The 25,181-nt window shown below is 35.1% G+C and overlaps 1 protein-coding gene and 1 long non-coding RNA gene across 2 annotated transcripts; one reads left to right on the top strand and one right to left on the bottom strand.

Moving 5' to 3' along the window:
- Window positions 1–10,544: 10,544 nt before the first annotated feature.
- Window positions 10,545–19,997, bottom strand: LOC115432851 (protein LBH-like). The gene is made up of 4 exons (XM_030153905.1): window positions 19,733–19,997; window positions 15,995–16,067; window positions 15,648–15,883; window positions 10,545–11,322 (listed from the first exon to the last, which is right to left on the bottom strand). Exons 1-4 carry the CDS (start codon window positions 19,756–19,758, stop codon window positions 11,205–11,207), a joined length of 453 nt encoding a protein of 150 aa, XP_030009765.1. The 5' UTR covers window positions 19,759–19,997; the 3' UTR covers window positions 10,545–11,204.
- LOC115432852 (uncharacterized) lies at window positions 13,952–23,290 on the top strand. The gene is made up of 3 exons (XR_003937261.1): window positions 13,952–14,048; window positions 16,963–16,971; window positions 23,276–23,290. It is a non-coding gene; the product is annotated as an uncharacterized LOC115432852 (long non-coding RNA).
- Window positions 23,291–25,181: the final 1,891 nt, after the last annotated feature.

The raw sequence follows: 25,181 nt of genomic DNA, 5'->3' as shown, positions 1-25,181 counted from the left end.
CCCACAAAGATTAAAAATCATGTTCGAACATTAAAGTTTGCACTAAAATACACTTTTGATGTACTTTTATTAACATTAGGGTCTAAACTTTGAGCAAAAGTTGAAAAAAACATCCATTGTCCTGATTTATTATATTTTTATAGTAGATGAATATTAATATTATTTTTTTGGCCCACGGGATAAAGGGGTTTAAACTATTCAAAAATGGTGTGAAATTATAATTAGATTATTAAGAATCAAGAGCTTTTTGCACTTATGGGATTTGTGTGACCACTAGAGGGAGTAGTGAGTTACACTATTGGTTTCAATAGGTGTTGGGGAAAAAAAAGATGAAGCTGAGAACCATCAAGAAACAACTTTTAGATTTAAAGGAAGTGACAATGTGATTAAGAAAAAAAAAATAGAAAAATTGTTCTTTTCACCACTGGACACAGCTCCAAATGAAAAGAATGGAGTTTGATGCTGAAATCACAGAGTTTCTTCGACACAGGTGAGTTTGATTCAACGTTATTATTATATGATGTTATTATCTAAGTTCAGTGGAGGTGATTTATGGTTTTGCTGTGACTGTTTTCTGTCTAGAAACAGAGCTACGCTAACAAAGCTATAATGTAAACTATCAGCTGATGCAGTACATGAAGATTATAAGACACAGTGTTATTTTGACTGTGTTTTTATTGATGATACTACAATACAGACATGTGGAAACAATGACCTTCACAATAAATTAAAGCAGTCTGTGGAGATTTAGCATTGTTCTATTTCTATGGTTTTTGTAGCCATGAGCGCAATTTCCCTCCGCTGTTGTTAGTACTACCTGTCTAAAATATTCTAAATATTATATAACATAATCCAGTACCTTGTTGTAGCTGACACTAGTGACTTTTCCATTGGACATCAAAACTTCACAGATATTTACTAAATGTTGAAAAAATAGAAGTGCATAATGTCGGTTTTTCCATTAAACAACTACGATGATTTGTTTATTCAGTATCACGAGTTGACACGAGAAGTCACTCCATAAACATGGCAACGAACATAAATATCTGTTGTTTTTGTAGACTTCTTGTTACCCCTCAATCCCGTTCTACATTAAAAACCGATTTGGTTTCCTGGTGTGTCCACACATACTCCACCATGTTTCTTTTAAAACTATTCGTCTTGTGATTTGTCAAAAAAAAAAAAAACTGAGGAGGGGATGTTTTGTTTTTTGTCAGAGCGGGGTGGGGGTGCGGTCCATAACAAGCATAACTAACGCTGGCATGAAACGAAAGTGAAACTTTACATACTTTCAACGTCTGACTCCCGGGTTCTGTTCCTCTATTATAGTGCGGATCTTACACGAAATTTTCACAACTTCTAACCTGTGTCCGCCCCAGTGCATGGGGATGTTTGCGAATTCTGAGACTACCGACAGTTCGGTTCAGGTGCACTTTAGTTCCAGTAATGTAGGATATAGGTGGAAGAAAACTCAGTCACAACCTGCCTGTTATTTACATTGATTGGTTGTCAACAAACATAAATATCACGTTGATTTAGAGATACATTCATTCTTATTAGGGATGCACCGATACCGATACGAGTATCAGGCATCGGCTCCGATACTCAGTGTGTGTACACGTACTCGTAAACGTAATCCGATACAACAGCACAGATACCACTTACGGCCATGTGACATTCACAGTTCAGTGCAGCAGGTACGCAGCAGTGGAATAATGTGTGGAGAGTGTGAAGAGTGTGGAGATTTTTCAAAATAAATGACGGTGATAAAAGTAACGCTGACTGCAAGTAACGTTAAAGACACAGACAGATACGGACGCAGTGTTCTGTCCGTCCTCTGCGTACATTCCATCTGTTTTCCAGGTGCTGGTGGATGCGTACCCAGACGGAGAATACCACCAGGAGTAGGGAGCAGTGCAGACCGCCGCCAGTGGAAGTGAAAACGAAACTTATCACTCATTTCTCTTTTCTCTTCCTGCTGAAGCTAAGCTTTTAAACCTTACCAGTGAAAACGCTGTAATATTAGTATCACATTAGTGTTACCTCTGTCGTCTCTATGTTTGTTATTACTGACTTTTTTCTTCTTCTTAATAAACTTTCTTCTTCGTGGTATTTGTCCAGTATGGTTAATTTAGATCGGTGCCTCCTGGTGGATTAATTGAGAAACACTCATTCCAACACATGAAATGTCAGTAGCAGCACTTTGTTCCAGTCAGACTAATGACAACGACAATAAAATTTACAAAAGGAACTAAGAACTGGAACAGGATTATTAAGTATCGGCAAGTACTCAAATGTAAGTACTCGTACTCGGTCTGGAAAAAAGTGGTATCAGTGCATCCCTAATTATTATTATTATTATTATTATTATTATTATTATTATTATTATTATTATTATTATATATTACCCCTCTATCCTGTACTAAATTAAAAAATGATTAGTTTTCCTGGTGTGTCTACATATACCGTGCCATGTTTCTTTTAAAACTCTTTGCTTCTTCTTCTTTGCTTGTTATAACGTCCGTCAACATCTGTTTTGTTTTTTTAATTCACATGACTTTAGTTGCAGAAAAAGGTCTTTCCATTGCAGTTTTGCAGTTTTCCATTTACACTACGCCTGAAAAACCACCTCTTGCCAGCGCAAAAACTTTTCATCGAAAAATGGGAGTTTTGGAAAAATTGTCGTTTTTCCATTAGGTAAATTTTAATGCACAAGTTATATCCACACAATTTGAGGGTCAATGGAAAAGTGACTAATGAGTAGGATTTTTTTCTTTTCATTCTGAAGACAAGTTTAACCCACAGCTGTTTTTTGGGGGGGGATTCAGAGCTCACTGAGTCGCCTTTTTCCTGGATACATTAATTTTCTGGCAATATTTAGATTTTGTTTGGATTTCACCCTCAGGTTTCTGTTCATTACGGAGTATATTTCTGCTCCACAGTTTGCATAAATCCAGTCCTGGTGTATTTATGCATGTAGCCTTAAGTCAACACATTTAAACCCAGTATCTCTGCTGGGGAAATGCAGAATTTCCCAAATGGGTTAGAGCAGCACTCTTCTGATTACTTCGCTTTGTTTAGACCTCAGCTTTGGGGTTTCATGTTTAGTCTGGGTTTAATATAAAAACAGAGAAAGTCTTGTGGGAATGACAGAGCAGACAAAGAGTGAAAGTTTTGAAGATGGAGACAAACTGAATGAAGCTCAGTGTCAGCATAGTCTCTCCAATCTCTGGGAAATGTCAACCAACCTCTGACAGCTTCTCCCCAGGGGACCCCCTCCCCCCCGGGCCTTAAATTCAACTCAATCTGATAAATGTGTGTGTTAGACAGAGAGAGAGAGAGAGAGAGAGAGAGAGAGAGAGAGAGTGAAAGAGCAAGGGCATGTATATCATACGTTACAACCACTCAGCATTTGTGGAACATGGGAACATTTCAGGCTGGAAGTCGGCCACTGTCGATAATATTACTGCTTCATTTTCAGATATCAAACTGTGTAATCTGTCTTCAGGGGAGGAAGAAAATCTTTTATTATCTGTCTACAATGAAAACACTTTCATTTCAGTAACACATAACCTTTCTTTGGGGCTGCCTCTATGTGCGTTGGGAGTCATTTCTGCTGACTATGGTGATATCAGCATGTGGTTCTTTAGGGAAAAGCACAGAATGATAAGTCTAGAAGAGCGTAAAACATGCTGACTATGGTAAAGCTGCACAAAACCTCCCATCAAAATGTTTTTGCTTTGAATTTCTTTCTAAATTTATCGTGGGTGACTAAAGATGCCTTCTGTGTTGATTTAGTTTTTTTGGTTTATTTTTTTCTCTAAAGGCTTGTTCACTGGTCTGCATAACTATCCTGCTTCCTGTCATCAGCTGACTGAAATGTTGTCCAAAAGTCTGGCATCGGTTTCAGGCCTTGGTCTTTGTTCTACTTTAATATCCTCAACAAAATTAGAGGGAATTAACTCCAGATTTTTTTATTTTTTAACCCTTTCATGCATGAATTATGAGAACCTTAATCAAAATTTTTTCCTAAATGTTTTTATTCCTCTTTAGGCAAGAAAAAAACAATGCGATTGAAAAATTTCTTCTGAAAAAAAAAATAAAAAAAAAATAATAATAATAATAATAATAATAAAATTACATAAAAAATAATAATGAAAAAAACAATTCTTTTGAACCTATTTTTCATGAAGTTGCAAAAATGTCCACCCAGCTGGACACCACATATTTAATTTTTGATGCACAGAAACATGTATTTACTGATAAATTGTGTGAAAACTATGGGAAGGGCTTGTGATTCTGGGGGTTTATGCTCAGGAGATCTACATAATGTTACCAATTCATGTCAGTAAAGATACATAGTGTCTTAAAACTTTAATAATGATATGTGTAAAAAAAAAAAAAAAAAAAAAAAAAAAAAAAAAAAAAAAAAAAAAAAGAAAAGAACAACAAAATCTATGAATATACAAGAGAACAGCTGTAGAATAGCTGTCCACTGTAGTGACCAGGATGCATGAAAGGGTTAAAATGACTAAATCACATTTGTTTTGTCTTCATTGTCATTTATCATTTAACCTACATTCAACAAACATATTTCGTGTACAAACACTAGTCCCTGAGGAAATAGGAAAGTACTTTAAGATTAAAAATGTTTTAAAAAATGCCATGGTAAAACGTTTATTTATTTATTTATTTATTTTGAACATGCAAAGAAACAAAATAAAACAAAACAAAGCAAATTAAGACAAAAACAAAATAACATTTAAATTAACAGAATCTATCTTCAAGTACGTACAAGTCTGAATTTCACATGGTCGAAAAGGAGTAGGAAGAAGTATAAACTTATTTAATCCTACCCCTCAAGTGCTTTTACACCTTTATCACTAACTTAATACAACAATCAAACAATGCATTTTTCCTGATTTTAGCATTTTAGCATTTTTAGCATGTTAACTTATTTATTAACAGGAAGCCTTTTTTATAGTTATGTTATCACTTCTGTGTCAGAAAGGTTGAGCAAAAACTTGAAAAATTGGTTGGAAGAGAAGGGCACGGACCAAGAACGAACCCTATCAATCATATCCACAGGGAGGCAGCAAGGTTTTTTGTTTATGTTTTTTTTTTTTTAGTTTTCTTTAATGCTGGAAAGCTGTGTTATCACAGAACATGCAACACTAACATTAAAATAAATTAAGAAATAAAGTTATCAGATTGGAATGCATTACTCTGGATTTTGTTGGGTGGGGGAGTTGGATGCAGTGGGTTGGGAATTGCATAATGTGTAATGTGGAAAATACAAAAGTACTGTTTTTCCTTGTATGACTATCACTTTTCTTTTACCTTGATTCCAATTAAAAGAACGTTGAAAAAAAAGTTACTGGTGGAAAAAACTGACAAAAAGAAGGAAAACATTGGTTCTCACTTGAAGTTAACAACAAAGAAGAAGAAAAAGAAAAAAAAAGAAGAATTACTATTACTAATTAGAATTACTATCTATTGTTATTTTTGTCAATAATATTTGTCATCAGAAGCTATCAGCAATATTCTGCCCATTTATGAAAACTGCAAGTGTGTAGACAGCGTTGAAGACAATCTGAACGATAAAGTCATGGACGACTGGAATCACAGCATAAAGCACCTATGAGACATGAGCAAAAGTGTAACTCTCGGGTCTGTATATACAGTGAATAGGTTTAAAGTGACAGAAAACACACATCCATGTTTTAACTTTATGAGTAGAGGATTAGATTTCACACCAGTAATGTACAGTATATATGTAAGTATGTTGCTCTGCTGCCCCCTACAGGTCACATGCTGTTATCACATGCACCATCATGAGGGGTAACATGATATGGGCCCCTAGTTTCAAAGGTTTACGGCCCCTCCAGTTAACGCTGCTGTGGAATTAGTGGCTACAGCCCTGTTTGACTTGTCAAGTCATTAATCACTGTGAAAAACCAGAGTGAGATGTCAGAAGGCAGTGGGAAACATGGGATTTCTGCTGGTGGTGTCATGTTTGGATTCAAACACAAGAGAAACAGAAGTAACACGGTCCATAAAATAAATGCTTAAGTTATAGAGAAGTATCAATTTTAGATCTTTCTCTCATTTTTCTTTTTTATGAAGATCTTTTTTGCACTAATACTTAACAACAATCATCAGTTCTGAATTGAAAAGATAACTTAAATGAGCGTATTTAAAATGAAATGAAGTATGAAATGTCACAGTATGATCAATGTTTTAATATTCACAATGATTTATGATTTAGTTTTTAGTTGTTTTATTTTGTTTTTTTTTTAGTTTAGTTTAGTATAGTTTAGTTTAGTTTAGTTTGGTTTAGACATAATACAAAACATAGGGGAAAAAAAACAAATAAAACAAAACAAAAATAAAAAAAATAGAAAAATAGATAAAAGAACAACTGTTGTGTCTTTATGCTGCATTTATGTATATTACATTTTATTGCTGCACATGTTTAAGGTTGAGCTCATGTGTACTACTTTATCTTCAGTTAATAGTTACATTTACGGCTATACTTCATATTCTATTAGATCATCATGTTCTGTATTTGTTAGAATCACATTTCTCTAAAACATCAGCTTTTCATGAGTTCAGAATAGGTGTATTTTCATTTAAAAAAAAGAAAAAGAAAAAGAAAAAACAACTAAAGATGAGCAAAAAAGCAGTGGTGGCTGATGAAAATAATTTTTGGTTGGGCGCCACTAGGATACACCAAAGCACATGCACCACTATTGCAAAATATTAATTGATATTAAAATAAAAATACACAGTATGTGTTTTCAGTCATTTACTTTTATTTATATGTAAATTTCCCCCATCTATCCCTCAAACATGCACATTTTTCTATGACTCTATTGTTAAAGTCAGGAATGTCCCCAACAAGTGTCTTTTCCATTGATAGTATGGACAATGTATTAGACCATCTTGTGTCTTTTTCTGTTTTTTATGTGTGCTTTTTCTTTTCTTTTTTTTTCTGGGTGTTTTTTCTTGTGTGTTTTTTTCTGTCTTTTATGCATTTGTGAGGAAGGTGTCGATTCTTTTCAGGATGTGACGTTTACTCCTGTGGGCGGTCCTTGGGTGCCAGTTTTGGCGCCCCAGGGTTCTCCTATTGTTTGTATTGGAGGGGGGTCTACTACGTACGCGCCGTTTATAACGAGACTCCATGGAAAAGATTTTTGCGCCACAGAGTAACAGGAAACATGACTTGACTGTTCACTAAACGGCCGACAACATTTATAAACTATACTTCAACACAGCTTACACATCATACTCATGGGCTGTATCATGTATAACTCATTTATTTAAATATTTGTGTTTTTGTAAAATTATTCGATGGGATTCCTATCGTCTTCTTCTTCATGTGAGACAGATGAGGCGGTGTCCTAGTGCCCTGTTTTGATGAGTTGCCACTGCACACCATAATATTTCCCTTTGAGATGTGGGAGTAGAAATATAAAGATGCACAAAATAAAATAAAAAAAAAACGCTGCAAATTTGTGCTTCAAAAATGAGCATATAATGAAGTTTTGTGGCATTCAGGCAATATTTTCCATGGCTTTGTTCCCTTTTGTTGTCCCATCAGGTTGTTCCAGTGAACCAAGGCCAAAACTGATGCACTGTTTTTAATACCAGCTATCAACCAGCGTGTTTTCTCTATGACAGTAATCATCCTGTGGCTTTCTTATCTTAGTACTTTTCCTGACCCAACTGTAGGCCAATCATTAGTGCTAAAATAAAACACAATACCAAACTTTTGTATTGAAATGAGTTTGAGATTTATTGAAATGTTGCATTACAAGATATAAATCCATAACACCATACTGTTCAATTACAACAACAAACAACAAACTGCAAAACAATAGCACAATATACACTATGCAACTGATATATGGGTTTTTCACATCAGTAGCAAAGGTTAGGGCTGCAGCAAATGATTCTTTTCATTTTTGATTAATCGGTTGTTCATTTTCTAGATTAATCGATTAGTTGTTTAGTCTGTAATATGTCCGAAAATGGTGAAAAATTTGGATTTGTGTTTCCCAGCGTCAAAGAGCACGTCCTCAAATGTCTCGTCTAATCGGCAAGTCAAAGACAGTTCAGTGAGGAAAAATACTAGTAAAAATATTCAAGTTTAAGGAGCTACAATAAGAGAATTTTCAATGTTTTATATATATATATAAAAAAATACTCAAAGCTGATAAATTGATTATCAAAATAGTTGGCAATTAATTTAATGGTTGAATCACTGCAAATCTGCTTGGAAGACTCATTCAGATGTTTCCACCTGGCACAGTAGCAGGATATTCTATTTATTTATATTTCAGGTTTTATCACTAAGGTCAGACTGGAAGACATAATGCCAATAATGTTAATGCATTAGCAAAAAGCTGTAATGTTTGGTCATTTGAAAAGAAGACAAATGGTTGTATATTTAGACTTGTACATTCAAGTGTTGAATAGCACGGATACAACTTTGAACTTTGTCATTACTTACATGCATGTTATATCATTAATATTGTATTGATTTAGTATGGACTATAGAGAGTCGAAGTTCTGCCTCTTCTTGGTGTGCCCCATGGGATTTAACTTCCGAAAAGAAAAATGCATTGGAATTAATGGTGAGACAAAAGTTCTATTTTGTTCCCTTCTGAATTATGCCGTCATTTACAGGGTGGGGAAGCAAAATTTACAATAGACAGTGTATGACCAATTAGTTTATTGAAAGTCATGAGAATTTATTTGCCACAAGAAAATTTACATAATAGAAAATGTTTTTATTCTGTGTCCTCCTTCTTTCTCAATAACTGTCTTCACACGCTTCCTGAAACTTGCACGAGTGTTCCTCAAATATTCAGGTGACAACTTCTCCCATTCTTCTTTAATAGTATCTTCCAGACTTTCTCGTAATAATTTTGCTCATAGTCATTCTCTTCTTTCCATTATAAACAGTCTTTATGGACACTCCAACTATTTTTGAAATCTCCTTTGGTGTGACGAGTGCATTCAGCAAATCACACACTCTTTGACGTTTGCTTTCCTGATTACTCATATGGGCAAAAGTTTCTGAAAAGGTATGGATAATAGTGTTAGGTATGATTATGACATCAATATATGTTTGGTTTCAAAACAATTGACGTAGTGCCTGCTGAGAAAAACAACTAAATGTTCATTGTAAATTTTGCTTCCCCACCCTGTACATATACAAAGTTTTTCAGTTTAAAAGATAATTTTACAAGTCAAGAAAGTTGTAGTTTGTGGTGAAACATCAGATTGTGACAACACATTAATAGAAAGAAGTTGCAGAGGTGGTGTCATCGTAACTGTCTCTGTACGTGATCTGTTCAGAGTTGCTGAAGATCTCTGCAGCTTCAACATAACCAGATGGTAATGATTTTCACCTCTAATTCTTTTTCACCTCGCTCTTAATGATTAAGGTAAAATGTTTCAGTGCAGAAGCCATTTTGATGTTGGTGAAGTGTATCACATGGAGAAAACAGATGCAGTCTACTCAGCTGTTTTTTTTTTTTGTTTTTGTTTTTTTTAGTTTAGTTTATTTCGAATATGCAACAAGGCAAAGTAATCTTACTTAGTCCTTAGAAATGAAACAGGTAGAAAGAAGTCATGGAAGGAAATAAAAAAACAAAACTTATACATATACATGACTTCATTTGCACATTCCAAAAGAAGTAGGAGGAAGTACAATTTATTTAAACCCACCCCTTCTCCACACAACAGTCTGGTTAACACAAAACCGGTTTCTTTACCATCTTTACCACAAACCACGACTTTCATGTCTCTTAAAACTATCTTTTAAACTGATAAAGATCATATGTATAAATGATGGCATGAACTTACGGTGGCCAACAAAGGCCAAACACATTGCAACGGCCAAATGAGTCTCAGTTAGAGAAAACAGCAGCAATTACAGAAACGACGCAAATTCACAAACTCAAACACAAGTCTAAACCAGGTACAAAAGGAGGAATGTGGTGCAAATCAAAAAATGCACTGTAAGGAACAAAAACACATGCATAATCATCAAATGGTCTGCAAATAGGGAAATTGGAGGACTTCTGTTGTTCTGACTGGTTATGCAGCGTTTTCGTTTGCAGATATTTTCTTGGTTTGCATCGTTTCTTTATTTGCAGAGCATTTGATGATTATGCATTTGTTTTTATTTCTTGCAGCACATTTTTTCTTTTGCACCACACTCCTCTTTTTGTACCTCGTTTAGACTTGTGTTTGAGTTTGTGAATCTGCATCATTTCTGTACTTGCAGCTGAGATGCATTGGGCCATTGCAATGTGTTTGGCCCTTGTCAGCCACCGTATAAACTGGATCCAAAAATGATCCAGTTCATTTTTAATAGAGGCAGTTCTGCAACCTTCTATGAACCACCAAGCAGGTAAAATTTCCAAGTTCATTGCAGAGACAAGTCCATCCTAAGGTTGAATCAGAAAAAACTAAAAAGAAGTATTTCACTTCAATGCGTTTAGGAATGTATGTGTTTTTTTTTTTGTTTTGTTTTGTTTGGTTTGTTTATGTTTTTTGGTCTTTTTCATTCAGTTAAGTCTTTACCAGTAACTTAACAATACATTTTAAATAGCAACAGTGATTTCTGTGTGTGTGCAGGATGTCAGTAATTGTTATCCTTGGTGTATCCATTGGCCTCTACACTTCGTCCCTTCCTAAGTGATGTCTGTACGTTCACTAATGCCATGACTGAATTATTCCATGACACAGTAGAGGCTTTTATTACTACAGTAACAGTCATAACAGACATGCTGGGTCTGGGCCAGGCTTTCATGCTAGTGTTTAGTAAACTGGTTCTGATACTCATTCATCACATGCTTATTTGCTGCAAGATGAAATTTGCGTCACTAAGGAAAAAATTCACCCTGAGAAATCCTCGAAGTTGTTGCTACAAACTCTGCTCACAGTGTCACACACAGCAGCCGCAATGTACAGTAGTTGACCACAGGTTATTGAAAACTAGGTGCATCAGTCCAAATTACAGCAAAAAAACTGGAATGTGTTTAGCGTTTCAGGTTAAACAGACTTTACAGAGTCAGAATGGTTTAATGTGTGTAAGAGGCTCCACCTTTCCAAAAGGTTTCCCGCTCAGAGGTTACACACAGTTCAGGTGAACTGCAGCCGAGTCAGTTCATGAAGGTTGTTCTGGTTCAGCTCCTCAGGCAGGGAGGGGCCGCCTCAGGGGGGGTGGGGGAAGCAGGTGGGGTCAAACGGGACAGGGACATTTGGCTTTGAGATGGTCCAATAGAAGATTTCCTGGAGATCGAGCTGCACCAAAGAAGAAGAAATAGTCAGTGGTACATAGAAAAGAGTTTATTAAATACGCAGCCTGGCCAAAAAAACACTAAGTCCTGGGGTTGAATATTTTACTTGGCTGCATTCACTGTGTCAATATTTTGCTAAGTTTATGCAACATCACATCATCAAGATTTATTTTCATAATTTCATGGATTTATAATGTTGCTGGGTCAAAATACGGTATTTGAAATCGCTCTGACAAGACATTTTAGAGACAATTTGACATATTAGTGTTGCTAAATGACCCACATTTTTACTTTTAAATGTATTTTTGCTTTAGTTGGACCATAAGGGATTATCCAAAACAAGGAGCTACTTTATACTGAAATAAATTTTGGAATGGCAATCAATTAAAGTTCACTCTCTGATGGGACATGACTGTGTTTTGGCCCAGCTGAGTCTAAAACAGACCACCTGAGTCCTCCCCAGATCATAACACTGCCCCCACAGGCTTGTAATGCAGGCACTAGGCATGATGGGTAATCTCTTCATCTGCCTCTCTTCTCACCCTGATGTGTCCATCACTCTGGAACAGGGTCAATCTGGACTCATCAGACCACATGACCTTTTTCCATTGAAACACAGTCTAATCTTTATGTTTTGTATCAAACTGATGGTTGTTTAAGAAATGAGAAGCTACTGCATCAGTTAAAGAACTATTTACAGCTGAGCATCACTGCAGAAATTATTGAATGAAAGGCTCTTACCTATGTACTAAGGTAAGGTGGGGACTTTTTTTCAACCTGGCTATGTAAATGGGTGCTTCTATGAAACTGGTTCCTAAAAACAGGACATGGATCCTAAAAATTCAAACAAGATGTAGAGTAATTTTATGAAGCAAGTTTGGAAGCACTTTAGGTCTCTTTTAAAAAGAAATATTTGCTGAGATAGAAGAGAAACTATTTTTCAGATAAAACACATTTTTATATTATTTCTGTACAAAAATCCACATGTAACACGGTAAAAAGGACACAAAAATTATGCACTACTATTTTTTTGAATATCTTTTATTCTCTCACAGGTACATTTTGGGAATCGAACTAATTATGTAAGGCAGAGTGTTTCACCAAAATGACAGCTGTTGCAAAATCACTTGTGATTTTTATGTGTTTAACTGGGCAGGTTCTGCATGTAACACCAGTGGACACGATGGGTTACACATAAAACTTGGAATGAGACTGTGATTCATGAAAAACCTGCATGTCTGGATTAGAAAAACCACTAGGATTGCCAAATTTCACACAGTGTCTTTATTTATAGCGGTATATAAGACCATTTACAGCAATGTTTTCCAGGTCGAATGCACTGACACCTAGGTAGCTTTTCATGCCCCAATTTTGGTCCTATTTTTGGCCCCAGTATTTTATTAAAAAAATCATAAATTTTGGGATGGCTCAGAGCAAGAATATAATTTGTTTGCATTTATCTGAGGTTTTCATTAGGTACATCCTGGGGGGAATGTGTCTAAATTTCTTTTTTATTATTGTGTCTAAAACGCTGGCAAAGTGCCAGATACCTAAATGAACCCAGTTTCGTCGAAGCACCCAAATGCAAAGTCCATTCAGTGCTTCTCAATAATTCCTTAACTGATAGACGAGGATCTGACAGGTGCAAATATAGGTAAATTTAGAAAATGACGTGATTGTTATGATTATTCTAATCAATCTCTGTGTACTTTAGTGTATGAAACCATAATGTAAATAACAGTCAGAGGAAAATAAAAACCAGATTGCATTTTCCCAGAAAGAAGAGTTAGTCATCAAAGAGTCATTAAAGAAGAGTAAATGTGATCTGATAACTATCTGTAAGTTACCAATAAAAAAAAGTCCAAAATAAAAAATCAGTTTCATGTGTCTATTGTTTATTACAACCTCTTCATGCAGTTCTCTGTGCCATGACCAATAAATGTGTTAAGAGACCTCGATTTTTGTCCATTGGTCAACGAATTAATTGAATCTGGGTCAAATTTCAGATTTTGTGTTTTAAATGTAATTGGAGCAGACACACCTTTTTACAGAGATGGGCTGACATTTCCAAAAGAGGTTGGAAGTAGATGTATTTCTAGATTTAGTGTCTGTTACACAATACAATACAAAATATAAACTTAAAATGTGTAAATCCCTTTTGGTATTTAAAAAAAAAAAAAAAGATTTTCACATCTTTTTCTGAACTTGTTTTATTGATTTCACTCAGTTCTGTGTGCAATAGTCAGTGAAATAAGTATCAGAAAAGTCTGGTCTGATTGAACACACAGGAAAAAAAATAACCAAAAAATAAGAGAGTATAAGCCAAATCTGATTGTGTATGAGGTGACTAAAAAAAAAGTGTATATGAATGGTTTTTATGGATGTTTTGTGTTATTGTAAAAAATATACAGAAGAAAATGTGTGTCAACAAAGCAAAGGAGGCGGATCTAGTTTGATTATTAGTTTGTAAAAAGGGGGTGGGAGTCAATAAGTTATACTTCTTCCCACTCCTTTTCGAGCGCAAAAAAATTGTATTTATTTATTTGTTTTGACCATGTTGTATGATTCTTTATCTGATGATCCTATGTGTTCAAAATAAACTACTACTACTACTACTACTACTACTACTACTACTAACCCTCAAATGTATTATTAATAGTTACAAGTACATGTAATGGACAGAACCACACTAATGGTCATACTCCACAATATCAACATATTTTAGTTATAGTTACCCCGCCCCCCCACAGGGTAGACAAGTTTTTTGGTTCAGTTTGTTTGTTTGTTTGTTTGTTAACACTCTAGCAGCAAAACTGTTGGTTGAATTCATACCAAATTTGGTTTAGACATTGCCAGTGACACAGAATAGATCTGATTACATTTTGGGAAAAGTAGGTCAAAGTTAAACATTTTTTATGAATGTTTAAAATCTTTTTTCCCCATTTACTTATAATGACGGAAATTTCACATGTCTGTAGCAGCACAAGTATAGGTTGAATTCATACCAAATCGGGTTTATAGATTGCCAGTGACCTAGAATAGATGTGATTACATTTTAGTAAAAGTAGGTCAAAGTTCAAATTTTTTATGAATTTTTAAATTCTTTTTTTTTCCTCCCATTTACTTATAATGGGCCAAATTTCAAATGTCTTTAAAACATACATTTTATTTCAATCTACTTCAAACTTGGCACATATATAGAGGCAGTTGATATGCTGACATCATCACATGCATAGACATGATGACATCAGCTGGATCGATGCCAAAATAAGATACAATACGTACAAGGGGCGGGGTTTGACTTGTTTTTGTTGCACACACAGGCAGACGACATCAGTTTGTTTGCTTTAGACTTTTATTTCTTGGCATTTGTTTCTAGATGTAGTGCACATAATTGTATCAACCCCATTTTCCTTGTCTTGAGTTACTTGGAGAACCTTTTACTCATCTGGTCAGATTATGCAGAGGGTGGAGGGAGGGTCCAAAGGGGGGATGTCGTCATTCTTTGTACTGAGTTGCAGTTATTGCCTATGTTACCCAGCTCAGTTATATTTATTGGTTTGATATTAATTTATATATATGCTTCCTTTATCTCTCATGTTTGCGTAAACACTTGTTTTATTATTCTTTGCATGCTTTGAGTATATTTTTGGGGAAGTAAATCCATGTGTGTTCCAACTTTAACCCTTTCATGCATAGTGGTCACTACAGTGGACAGTTATTCTACAGCTGTTCTCTTGTATATTCATGAGTTTTGTTGTTTTATTTGCATATCAGCCAACACAGTGGACGCTTATGCACCATCCCATACACTGCAATTCATACCATTACTGTCTTTTTGCATATTATCTGCATGAAGTTAGTAATAACTAGTATTAGAGTATTTTAAAATGTGAGAAAACATCAGATCAGCTGCATGAAAAATGTTTTTATTTCATAGTTTTCACACAGTATCTCATTTTCTGATGATGGGTTTTAAATACATGTTTTTTTTTTCTTCAAAAATTAAGTGCATGGTGTCCAGCTGTGTGTACATTTTTGTAATACCGTGGAGAAAAAAAAGTTCATAAAAGAATTTCAATCGCATTGTATTTTTCATGCCTAAAGAGGAATAAAAACACTCAGGAAAAAAATCTCAACTATGGTTCTCATAATTCATGCATGAAAGGGTTAATCATTGTCCTGTGCTGTTCTGTTTAGTCCCTAACAACAGGTGATGTTCTTTTTTCTTCTAAACCTGAACCTGATTTTGTTCATGTGTCCAGAGTAAAGTAAATCCATAGATTGAGGACAGGTTCTGTGATGGTCATGTGACTCTGTGGTCCTCACCCCTCCTCCATCCCCGTGTCCTCCTGCTGCTCCCCGTCCCCCTCTGTCTGGACTCCGCTGCTGTCCTCCTCATCCTCTTGCTCTCCACCCATGCAGCACCGTGGAGGCCAGCGCAGCTCCCCACTCTCCAGCTCACTCACCTCCGTGGGGTCCACCACGATGGAGGGGAGGCGCTCCCTCCGGTAGAGGAAGTCCTCCGGGTAAGAATCTGAGTCTTCGTTGGTTTCAGGGAAGATCTGGAGCCGGGAGGAGATTTGTACATTATGAGGATGATACTTGGAAATGGGTCTGTGAAATGAAAACACTGTAGAGATTATGGAAACAAATCCTTGAATGCTTGTTTGCACCTGATAGGCTCTGCTCCCTCTCCTCTGCTTGTCCTCCATCGGTGATTCTACTGCACCGATGATGTTAGTCATACTGCACAAACACAACACACACTCAATGAGTACGGTTCAACATGAATCTGCTCAGACAGAGTATTCGTATTTTTGACTGTTCTCGTCATTCTAACTATATAACTGTATATAAATACTGTAACTATCGCCCATAAAGTTGGAATCATTTTGTTTGCAGACATTCCTCTTTTTATTCCTATTTATACATTAATAATAAATCACATCACTGATTCTTTTTGATTGACATCTTTATTTCGAACATGTAGACAGTGAAATCAAAACAAAAATCAACCAAGAAAATATCAGTAATGATACATAAAAGGTTGATAAGTAAAGAAAAGATAAAAGAAAGATAAATAAATAAATGAAATGAAATTATACATGCTTGAAAAGGAGTAGGAAGAAGTAAAAACTTATATGCTCCATCCCCCAATCTCTATTCCTTATGATCTCTATATAGCAATTATTCATTTATATTAATATTGATATAATAATAATAATAATAATAATAATAATAATAATAATAATAATAATAATAATAATAATAGTGTCAGACATCCTTTTTCCTATATACATTAATATAATAAATTCTGAATGTAAGATTCTTATTCTGAATCTAAGGTTTTAACAATAAACGGAAAAAAAAAACACATCAAACTGGGTTTTTCTTTTACTTAGTCTATTTGTTCACATATGTTTTTGTTTAATGTATCTGGTAAATTAAAAGAATATTTAGAGGTATATAGACGGATAGATGGATGGAACAGAACAGACATCATTTCATTCATTCTTCCCACTCCTTTTTGGATGTGTAAATAAAGAGTAACATTATTGTAAGTATTTCTTTTGCATAATACAGTTTTTTGTTTTTTGTTTTTGTTTTTTGTTGCTTATTTTCTGTTGAAAATTTGTTTCAGGTTTTTGTGGTTGTAATGTAATAAAACAATCATTCATTCATTCATTTAACGGCTGGTCTGACTGTGTTTCCAGTATAGCAATGTTACTGTTTATTATAACTTCCTGTTTCAACTGTTAATTTGTATGTTTAGCCAACCATTTTATTAATTTAGAATTTTATTACTTCAACAGTCAATTCACTTCAACTATTTTTACTTTAAGTACCACAGTTATAGTGTAAATTCACTGAAAGAAAGAAAGACAGAAAGAAAGAAAGAAAGAAAGAAAGAAAGAAAGAAAGAAAGAAAGAAAGAAAGAAAGAAAGAAAGAAAGAAAGAAAGAAAGAAAAGCACAACTTAAGTCTAAAATGTTGGCATGATTTTTACCATACTTTTTAGGATTCTTGTCAAACTAATGTTGTTTTATATGTATATGTATGAATATTTATTGTGTGGTATGGTATGATATGTTTATTTATTTTAACACAAGACAATCTTTGCTTGATACAAGATGATTTGTTTATGTTTGAGAACATTCGGTGTCTCCTGAGTGGGACTGTTTTTGTTGAGAACAGCTACTATACCGTTTTTGGGGTCACTGAGGCAGTATTTTATCAAATAAAAATCTACTGAGTCTGAAGAGGCTGCACAGATCCGAGATGAGCAGGGAGATAATGACAGTCTTCATAATCTCCATCCTTAATCATCTTTGATCTTAGATGGGTCATTGCAGCCCTGTCAAGGTTTAGACCTACATATCTGCAATTGGAAAATACATGTAACTGCTAAAACCAAAGAGATTTAAGGGAAGGATTTCTGCTGTAGCTCAGCTCCGTCGGACACATTAAGTTGTCAGAATGTGTTCCCGTATGTTTCCTTGAGTTTAATGCAACTGAAAAAGCAGCCAGTGTTGACTACGATTGAGTTGAGGAGGCACTGGACACTTTCTTAATCTGAGAGTAAGCACTTAATAATTTAACAGGCTTGAGGAATAAGTGACTCAGTGGAAGGGTCGGAAAGGTGCAAAGGAGGTTAAAAGGTTGAATGACAATCATTTAGAAGGAATAAAGGAAGCATTTTATATTGTATTTGTATAACGAAACATATATGATGGAATACAACGAAGTGTAAAGACATACACCCTAATGTTCTGACCCAATAATTGCAGGATACATTTTATACTTAGATTTTTTTTGTGTTGTGTTATTGTGTTGTGTTGTCTTGCACCATACAATCATTCATTTAATCTAATTGCTGCCATCACATCCCACATACAAATGAGGGTTTAGCACACATATACAGCACTCTAATTATATAAAATGTATTGTATGTTCATATTATATCATCTTGTTGGGTTAAAATAGACTGATACATTAGATTGGATGATATTTATTCAATCCTCCATTTCACACCATTGATGTGTAGTAAAATAAAAAGAAAACTTTTGCATTTTCTATAAAAAAGGTATGATTTTGCAGCATTTTTGTAGTTATCCATATGGGATGCTGTTTGATGACAGTCCTTCCTTTCACTGCAAGTAGATAATCCCATTTTTAATCATGGAAACCACCCGTTTCCTAGAAACTTTCGTCAAGTACAAGAAATAGTGGGAAACTGAAGCATAATCTACTGTATTTACACTATTACAGTGACCTAACCTCTCACTTAATCGCAGATTACGGATGGATTTTTAAGAAATTGAAATGTTGGACTGATATGTTAAACAGCACTCCTCAAATCCATCATCAAAACACAAAATGAAGGGATGTGTTTTATTACAGCATTCATCCCTTCAGAGTTCACAGACTGTAGCATCAATACCAAAAATGAACGTATTATTACTGTTCATGATGTTTTTTCTTTCCCATCTGTATATCTGTGTCATAAAAATTAATGCAATATTATGAATTAAATTGCTATTATAATATTATATTGCTGCATGAAATAGGAGAGAATTTAAGAATTTTTCGTTAATAATCTATATATTTTTTATTTTTTCTGATCTATTATTTATTTATACTCATAAATACATGCTCAGTTAAACCCAGACATTTATAATTGACCATACTTTTTATATTTCCATAACTGCCTCTAAAGTTGTTTTTTTTTTTTTTCAATTATATTTTTATTTATTTTTAACATTTCAGTAACATAGTAATCAAACAAGGAAATAAGGAAAGAAGAAACAAACTAATAACAAAAGAAAGAACAGAGCAAATGAAATCAAATCACTCCATGGTCACAGTTCATCCTTTGTAAATGTTATGTACACATGTCAAACCTTATGATAATATAAAAAGTTCCCATATCCTCCTGAAAGCGTCCCCCTTATTCTTTAGGTTGTATGCATGTTGTTCCAATCTGAAAGTTTCATTTAAGATTTGTTCAAACAAATTAAATGATGGAGGTCTTTGCTGATTCCAATTGTTTTTTTTGTTTTTTTTTTCTTGTATGATTGACATGTTAGCGTGGGGCAACTGTGTGATAGTCTCTTGTATACAGCTTACAGTCACACCATACAGTCTTAAAATGGACTGGAAACTGGGGCACTGATTGACATGTTTATCCCATGTTTAATCTCATTTCCTCATCAAGGTTTAGATCAATTTAGTTCCAAGTATAGGAACCGTATTGTCTTATCTGTCTTTTTCAGCCCACATTGACCTTGTTTTTTCTTTTTTTTTATATATATATATCATTACATCTACATTCCTGCAGCTTTGGCTGATTAAACAGGTGGTAACATTGCATATTTATTTTTCTTTAAAGGATATTTAGGAGTAGATCTTACCTGTGCGATTCAGGGATACAGCTCATCTTTGCTAAAAATCCACAGGATGAAATAAAGGTATGAGAAAAGTTTTTTTTTTTTTTTTCCCACAAACGAAGAAACAGACAGCACTATTCCTTGCCCGTGATGCACACTGTGCTATCACTCACTTTCTTCTTCCTCCCTGTCATGTGTTGAGCTTCCTTCAAAATCCCCCCCCGTCACTCTTCCTCCTCCTGTGTTCATCCTCCCCCTCCTCCCTTTTTTTTCCCACAGCGTCCCGTTCGGTGACGCACACAACACTGCACAGCCAGACAGACGTGCAACTCTGCTTTCCAATCTGACCAGCTTAGTGTCACATTGAATTACTACCAAAGCCTTGATGTAACATGTGAGTGTGCAGCAGCACGGGGCCTCGTTCAGATACAGATTAGCAGGTGAGCTGTCCTGCCTACACAGATTCATCACATTTTGGAGATTATTTTACATCATATTTAATGCCATGAGTCTTTCACCCCAAAATAACTATTCATCATGCACTGATAGTTGCTGATGCCATGCTAGATTATAAAATTCCCAGAAAAGCATGCCTAATAGGGAATCAAAGAGGATTGTGGGTAGATGGTTTCCAATCAACAAGATTTTAGTGTAAACATGTCTTTCTGCGATATTCTGGGATCAGAGCTTAGTTTATGTTTCAGGCTTAAGCAGTGGATACTCTTCTGTACTAACTGCAAAGCTATGTAAACAACTTATTTTTACATACACATGGACTGACACTTTAATTAAATTGATCTGTTTCTCTTTATCTGGGGAGCTCCCCTGTTGTTCTGCAGCCAAAGGAGTCATGTTCCAGTCTAACCATCGGGAGGTGCTAGCACATTTGGGGCAGTGCTGGTGTCACCTATCAAGTACAGAAAATATAAGTGAGTTACAGGAAGAGCAGAGCGGGATAGTATGTATATGTGGTGGAGGATGGATTAAGACCCCCAAGTGAAGTACAAGTAATGCCAAACAGGGAAAATACTCACCAAGAAATAAAAGTTCTGTTAAAAATCTCAAGCAAAATCCAAAGTCCTAAGTCATTGTACAGTGAAATGGTCCCAGTCAGTGTTTTACTGTATATTACTGGAGCATCCATGTATATATTTGAATTCGTATATGCATTTAAGACTGATCTCATTTAACCCATGAAGACCCAAACATTCACTGGAAACTCAAACCATTTACTGATATAAAATGTTTAATACTTGTTGATCTACTAATCCTAACATTCCATGTAAATAATTAGTGCAAAATTCAGTTTGTCATCTTTTCATGGTCATCAGATATGACCCATTTGGACGTTCAGAGGCTCTGTAGTGAGCGTGGAAACACCGTCGTCTTCTACAACATTGATTCACACGTAAAACCAGTGGAGTTTGACCAGTGACAGTGGATGGACATACCGGGTTTATGTTCAGTTAATGATAGATTTAACTGAAAAAGTCACCTTTTCTTCAGTTTTCTCTGTTTTTGATATAAAAAATCTCAACTTCAGTCTTAGCTTTTATGAACATCTATATGATCAGTGAAATAAATATAGGGAAATAACTGATTTTCACTGGAAAAATGCTAAATACAGGGGATAATATTAGAATAAAGTGTGATAAATCTGTTAAAAATGGTTAAAAATGGAGAAAAACACATTTGGGAACGGCCACAAAAGTAGCACTGGGTCTTTATGGGTTAAACAATTTTATATACACAGGAAATTTCCCCGAATAAAATTTACTCAAATTGAAGAAAATGTGACTCTACTCAGATAACATTTGGTCCCGCTCTAAAAACAGTAAAAGTTACTCTTTGGGTAGAGCTCTACAACCTCAATATAGAGCCAAATTTATGCTTTCAGGGGAAAATACTTTTGACTCTGGAAAAAATGTTCATTAATTTTTCCTATGTACATAAAATACATAACTGTCTTGCTTGGTTAAAGGTAAAGAACAGATTTATTGCCTAGTTACTTGTTTTTATTGGGAAAATGTCAATGACTAAACTGCTAAGGCTAGTACATTAATGTCTGTCCTTCAGTTCCGCTGAACAACTGTAACACAAGGCATGCTACAGAAAGTAGATTTACTCTACCTAAAGTGAAAACAAATAAAATTAGAAGCACTCGGAGAGCGCAGATCTCCGCCAAGGCTGATCAGTGGGCCCCCCCGTGGGCCCCCCCACCCCTGATCACCACCAAAATTTAATCATTTCTTCCTTATCCCATTTCCAACAAACCCTGAAAATTTCATCCAAATCTGTCCATAACTTTTTGAGTTATGTTGCACACTAACGGACAGACAAACAAACAAACAAACAAACAAACAGACAGACAGACAGACAGACAAACAAACAAACCCTGGCAAAAACATAACCTCCTTGGCGGAGGTAATGAAAAGTACTGTGACGTATAGAGCCATGATGATATGGAATGATCTGCCGGGACAAGTCATTCAAGAAAATAACAAATACAGATTTGAAGAATTACTGAAAGAGTATTTATTGGCAAACCAAAGCTCGGTGTCTGCTAATGTTTAGTAAATTGACATTACATTGATATATAACTGTGAAATATATCTGACCATTTACAAAGTACGCTAAAAACTACTTTTTGGGAAGTACTGTTAATTGAACTATGTTCTGTATAATATGCATGTTGTTTTTGTTTTGTAATTGTGATGAATGTTTTTTAGTTGTTGTTTTTGTTGTTTTGTTCTATTTTGTGTGTGGGTGTTTTTGGTAATTTGTGTACTGCAGTATTAAGAAAATTGTGATGGGTGTGGACTCCAGGAAGAATAATGATGGCCTGAGCCAAAGCTAATGGAGATCCAAATAAATGAAAGAAATGAAATGAAATCTAAACTAACACATCACATAATGTAATTGTAGGGGCAGATCTACAGGAGATAGACCCTTGCCCCCTCAGCTGACCCCCATAACTTCTGTTCTTAAAACTGTACTTGTAAAAACACTGGACACTTTTTCCATAGTCATTAGACCTTTTAATAATTTATCGTAACACCAACTTGTCCAGGGACTACAACTGGAAATGAACAATTCTGCTCTAACCTGGCACAATGCATCTGTCCCTATATAAAATACAAAACAACAATTACATTTATAAACCGACACAATGTCTAGAACATTCTCAAAGCACCGAAACAAATGATAAATTGACCAAAAGTGGTTTCAAAAGTGTTTTTTTTTTTTTTTCTTCTTCTACTCCACTACATCTCAGTGGGGATTACTGTAATATTAACAGAGCAGGACTTACACTGTTAATAGAATATGTTCATTTTTCTATTAATACTTGAGTTGTGTAGCTTTATTTCATGTTAACACTGGTGTTGTTGCACTTGGGTGATGTGTTGATACAGATCATGATATAATACAGTGTTTGGATTCTTTGTGAACCTGTTTACATATACACTACTGCGCAAAAGTTACAGCCTCTAGGTCTCTTGTTTTTTCAGCTGTTTTTCAGGGTTGAAATGAGCATATGAATACAAAATATATGAAATATGTGCACAGCTGTAAAATACACACAAAAAACTGAACACAATGGATTGTAAAGGTTAAAGTCACTATTTAATGTGACCCCTGACCCCATGACAAGAAGCATCTGACATGTGTTGAATGAAACCTGGTACAAGACATCAGACAACTAATGCAATAAATCATATATATATATATACAGGGTGGGGAAGCAAAATTTACAATATTTTGAGGCAGGGATTGAAAGACAGTGTATGACCAATTCATTTCTTGAAAGTCATGAGAATTTATTTGCCACAAGAAAATTGTCATAATAGAAAATGTTTTTATTCTATGTGTCCTCCTTCTTTCTCAATAACTGCCTTCACACGCTTCCTGAAACTTATGCAAGTGTTCCTCAAATATTCCGGTGACAACTTCTCTCATTCTTCTTTAATAGTATCTTCCAGACTTTCTCCTAATAGTTTTGCTCATAGTCATTCTCTTCTTTCCATTATAAACAGTCTTTATGGACACTCCAACTATTTTTGAAATCTCCTTTGGTGTGACGAGTGCATTCAGCAAATCACACACTCTTTGACGTTTGCTTTCCTGATTACTCATATGGGCAAAAGTTTCTGAAAAGGTATGGATAATAGTGTTAGGTATGATTATGACATCAATATATGTTTGGTTTCAAAACAATTGACGTAGTGCCTGCTGAGAAAAAACAACTAAATGTTCATTGTAAATTTTGCTTCCCCACCCTGTATATATATATATATAGATATATAGATATATAGATAGATAGATAGATAGACAGACAGACAGACAGACAGACAGACAGACAGACAGACAGATAGATAGATAGATAGATAGATAGATAGATAGATAGATAGATAGATAGATAGATAGATAGATAGATAGATAGATAGATAGATAGATAGATAGATAGATAGATAGATAGATAGATAGATAGATAGATAGATAGAGAGAGAGATAGAGAGAGAGATAGAGAGATAGATATATAGATATACAAATTAAGTCGAACCCACACATTGTAAATAAATAATAGTAACTCCAACACTTTATGTTCACTCAACATACTTACAGTTAGTCGGTTCAACAAAAGCGTGTCTCGCTAAAGGAAAGTATTTTAATTAGATGGAAATCCTTTCCATAATTTTATTACGTTCATCCAACAGATAATTTTTGGAGTGTATGACCTCCCTCTGGAACCTACAGGACAATGTCAGTTTGGCAGGGAAGGTTTAAAGGGTTTGACTCCACTCACCCGCATGTAGATCCACTGATAATGCAACGGTGGATCTAGAAGGTTTTACATAGGGGGTCAAAGGGGTGGAAAGAGGTTTTTGCAGGGCGGTGTACCAGGGCATTATGTGGGAATCTTCTTATACATACAGTAAGTCATACACCAACATTAGATTTATTAGTTTAGTAAAGTTATGACCACACATACGCATTTCTCAGTTTCTCTATTAAGATGCAGTCTGCAGTGAGTGATGATCCTGGTGCCTGGACACCAAACTCTAAATATGTCTCACTACTTCAATGAATATTCTAATGTGAGTTGACATAGATATTTAGATTGCCACCTACTGTCCTCCTGAATTTCTCTAAAAAGCCTTTCCTGGTCTGTTTTCAGTACTGTGGTATAGTATTTCCAAGAGAATCCAGAAGGATTTTAAGGAAGTTATTGAGCTCAAGAACACGGCAACACAGCAGCTGATCACTAACATTCATAATCAACATATTTGGCGACACATGGTGTTCAGTAAATAAAAAGCAGATGTAAGTGGTCATTTGAAATGTGATGTAGTGGAGTTGAAAAATAAAATTTGCAGAAAATGGAAATAACTCAAGTGCGTGTACTTTAGATTTGTGCACAAATGAAGAAATGGAGTAAAAGTACTTCCAGTCCATCACTGGTCTTTGTCATCTA

The sequence above is a fragment of the Sphaeramia orbicularis genome, chromosome 14, assembly GCF_902148855.1.
Source record: "Sphaeramia orbicularis chromosome 14, fSphaOr1.1, whole genome shotgun sequence".
NCBI lineage: Eukaryota > Metazoa > Chordata > Actinopteri > Kurtiformes > Apogonidae > Sphaeramia > Sphaeramia orbicularis.
This window is presented reverse-complemented; position numbering and strand designations above follow the sequence as displayed.

Coding starts and splice junctions, on each gene's coding strand:
- LOC115432851 (XM_030153905.1), bottom strand. CDS start 19,758: ATGAGCTGTATCCCTGAATCGCACAG. Junction 16,068..19,732: donor TGTATCCCTGAATCGCACAG/GTAAGATCTACT, acceptor GTGTTTGTGCAG/TATGACTAACATCATCGGTG. Junction 11,323..15,647: donor GACACGGGGATGGAGGAGGG/GTGAGGACCACA, acceptor TCTTTGGTGCAG/CTCGATCTCCAGGAAATCTT.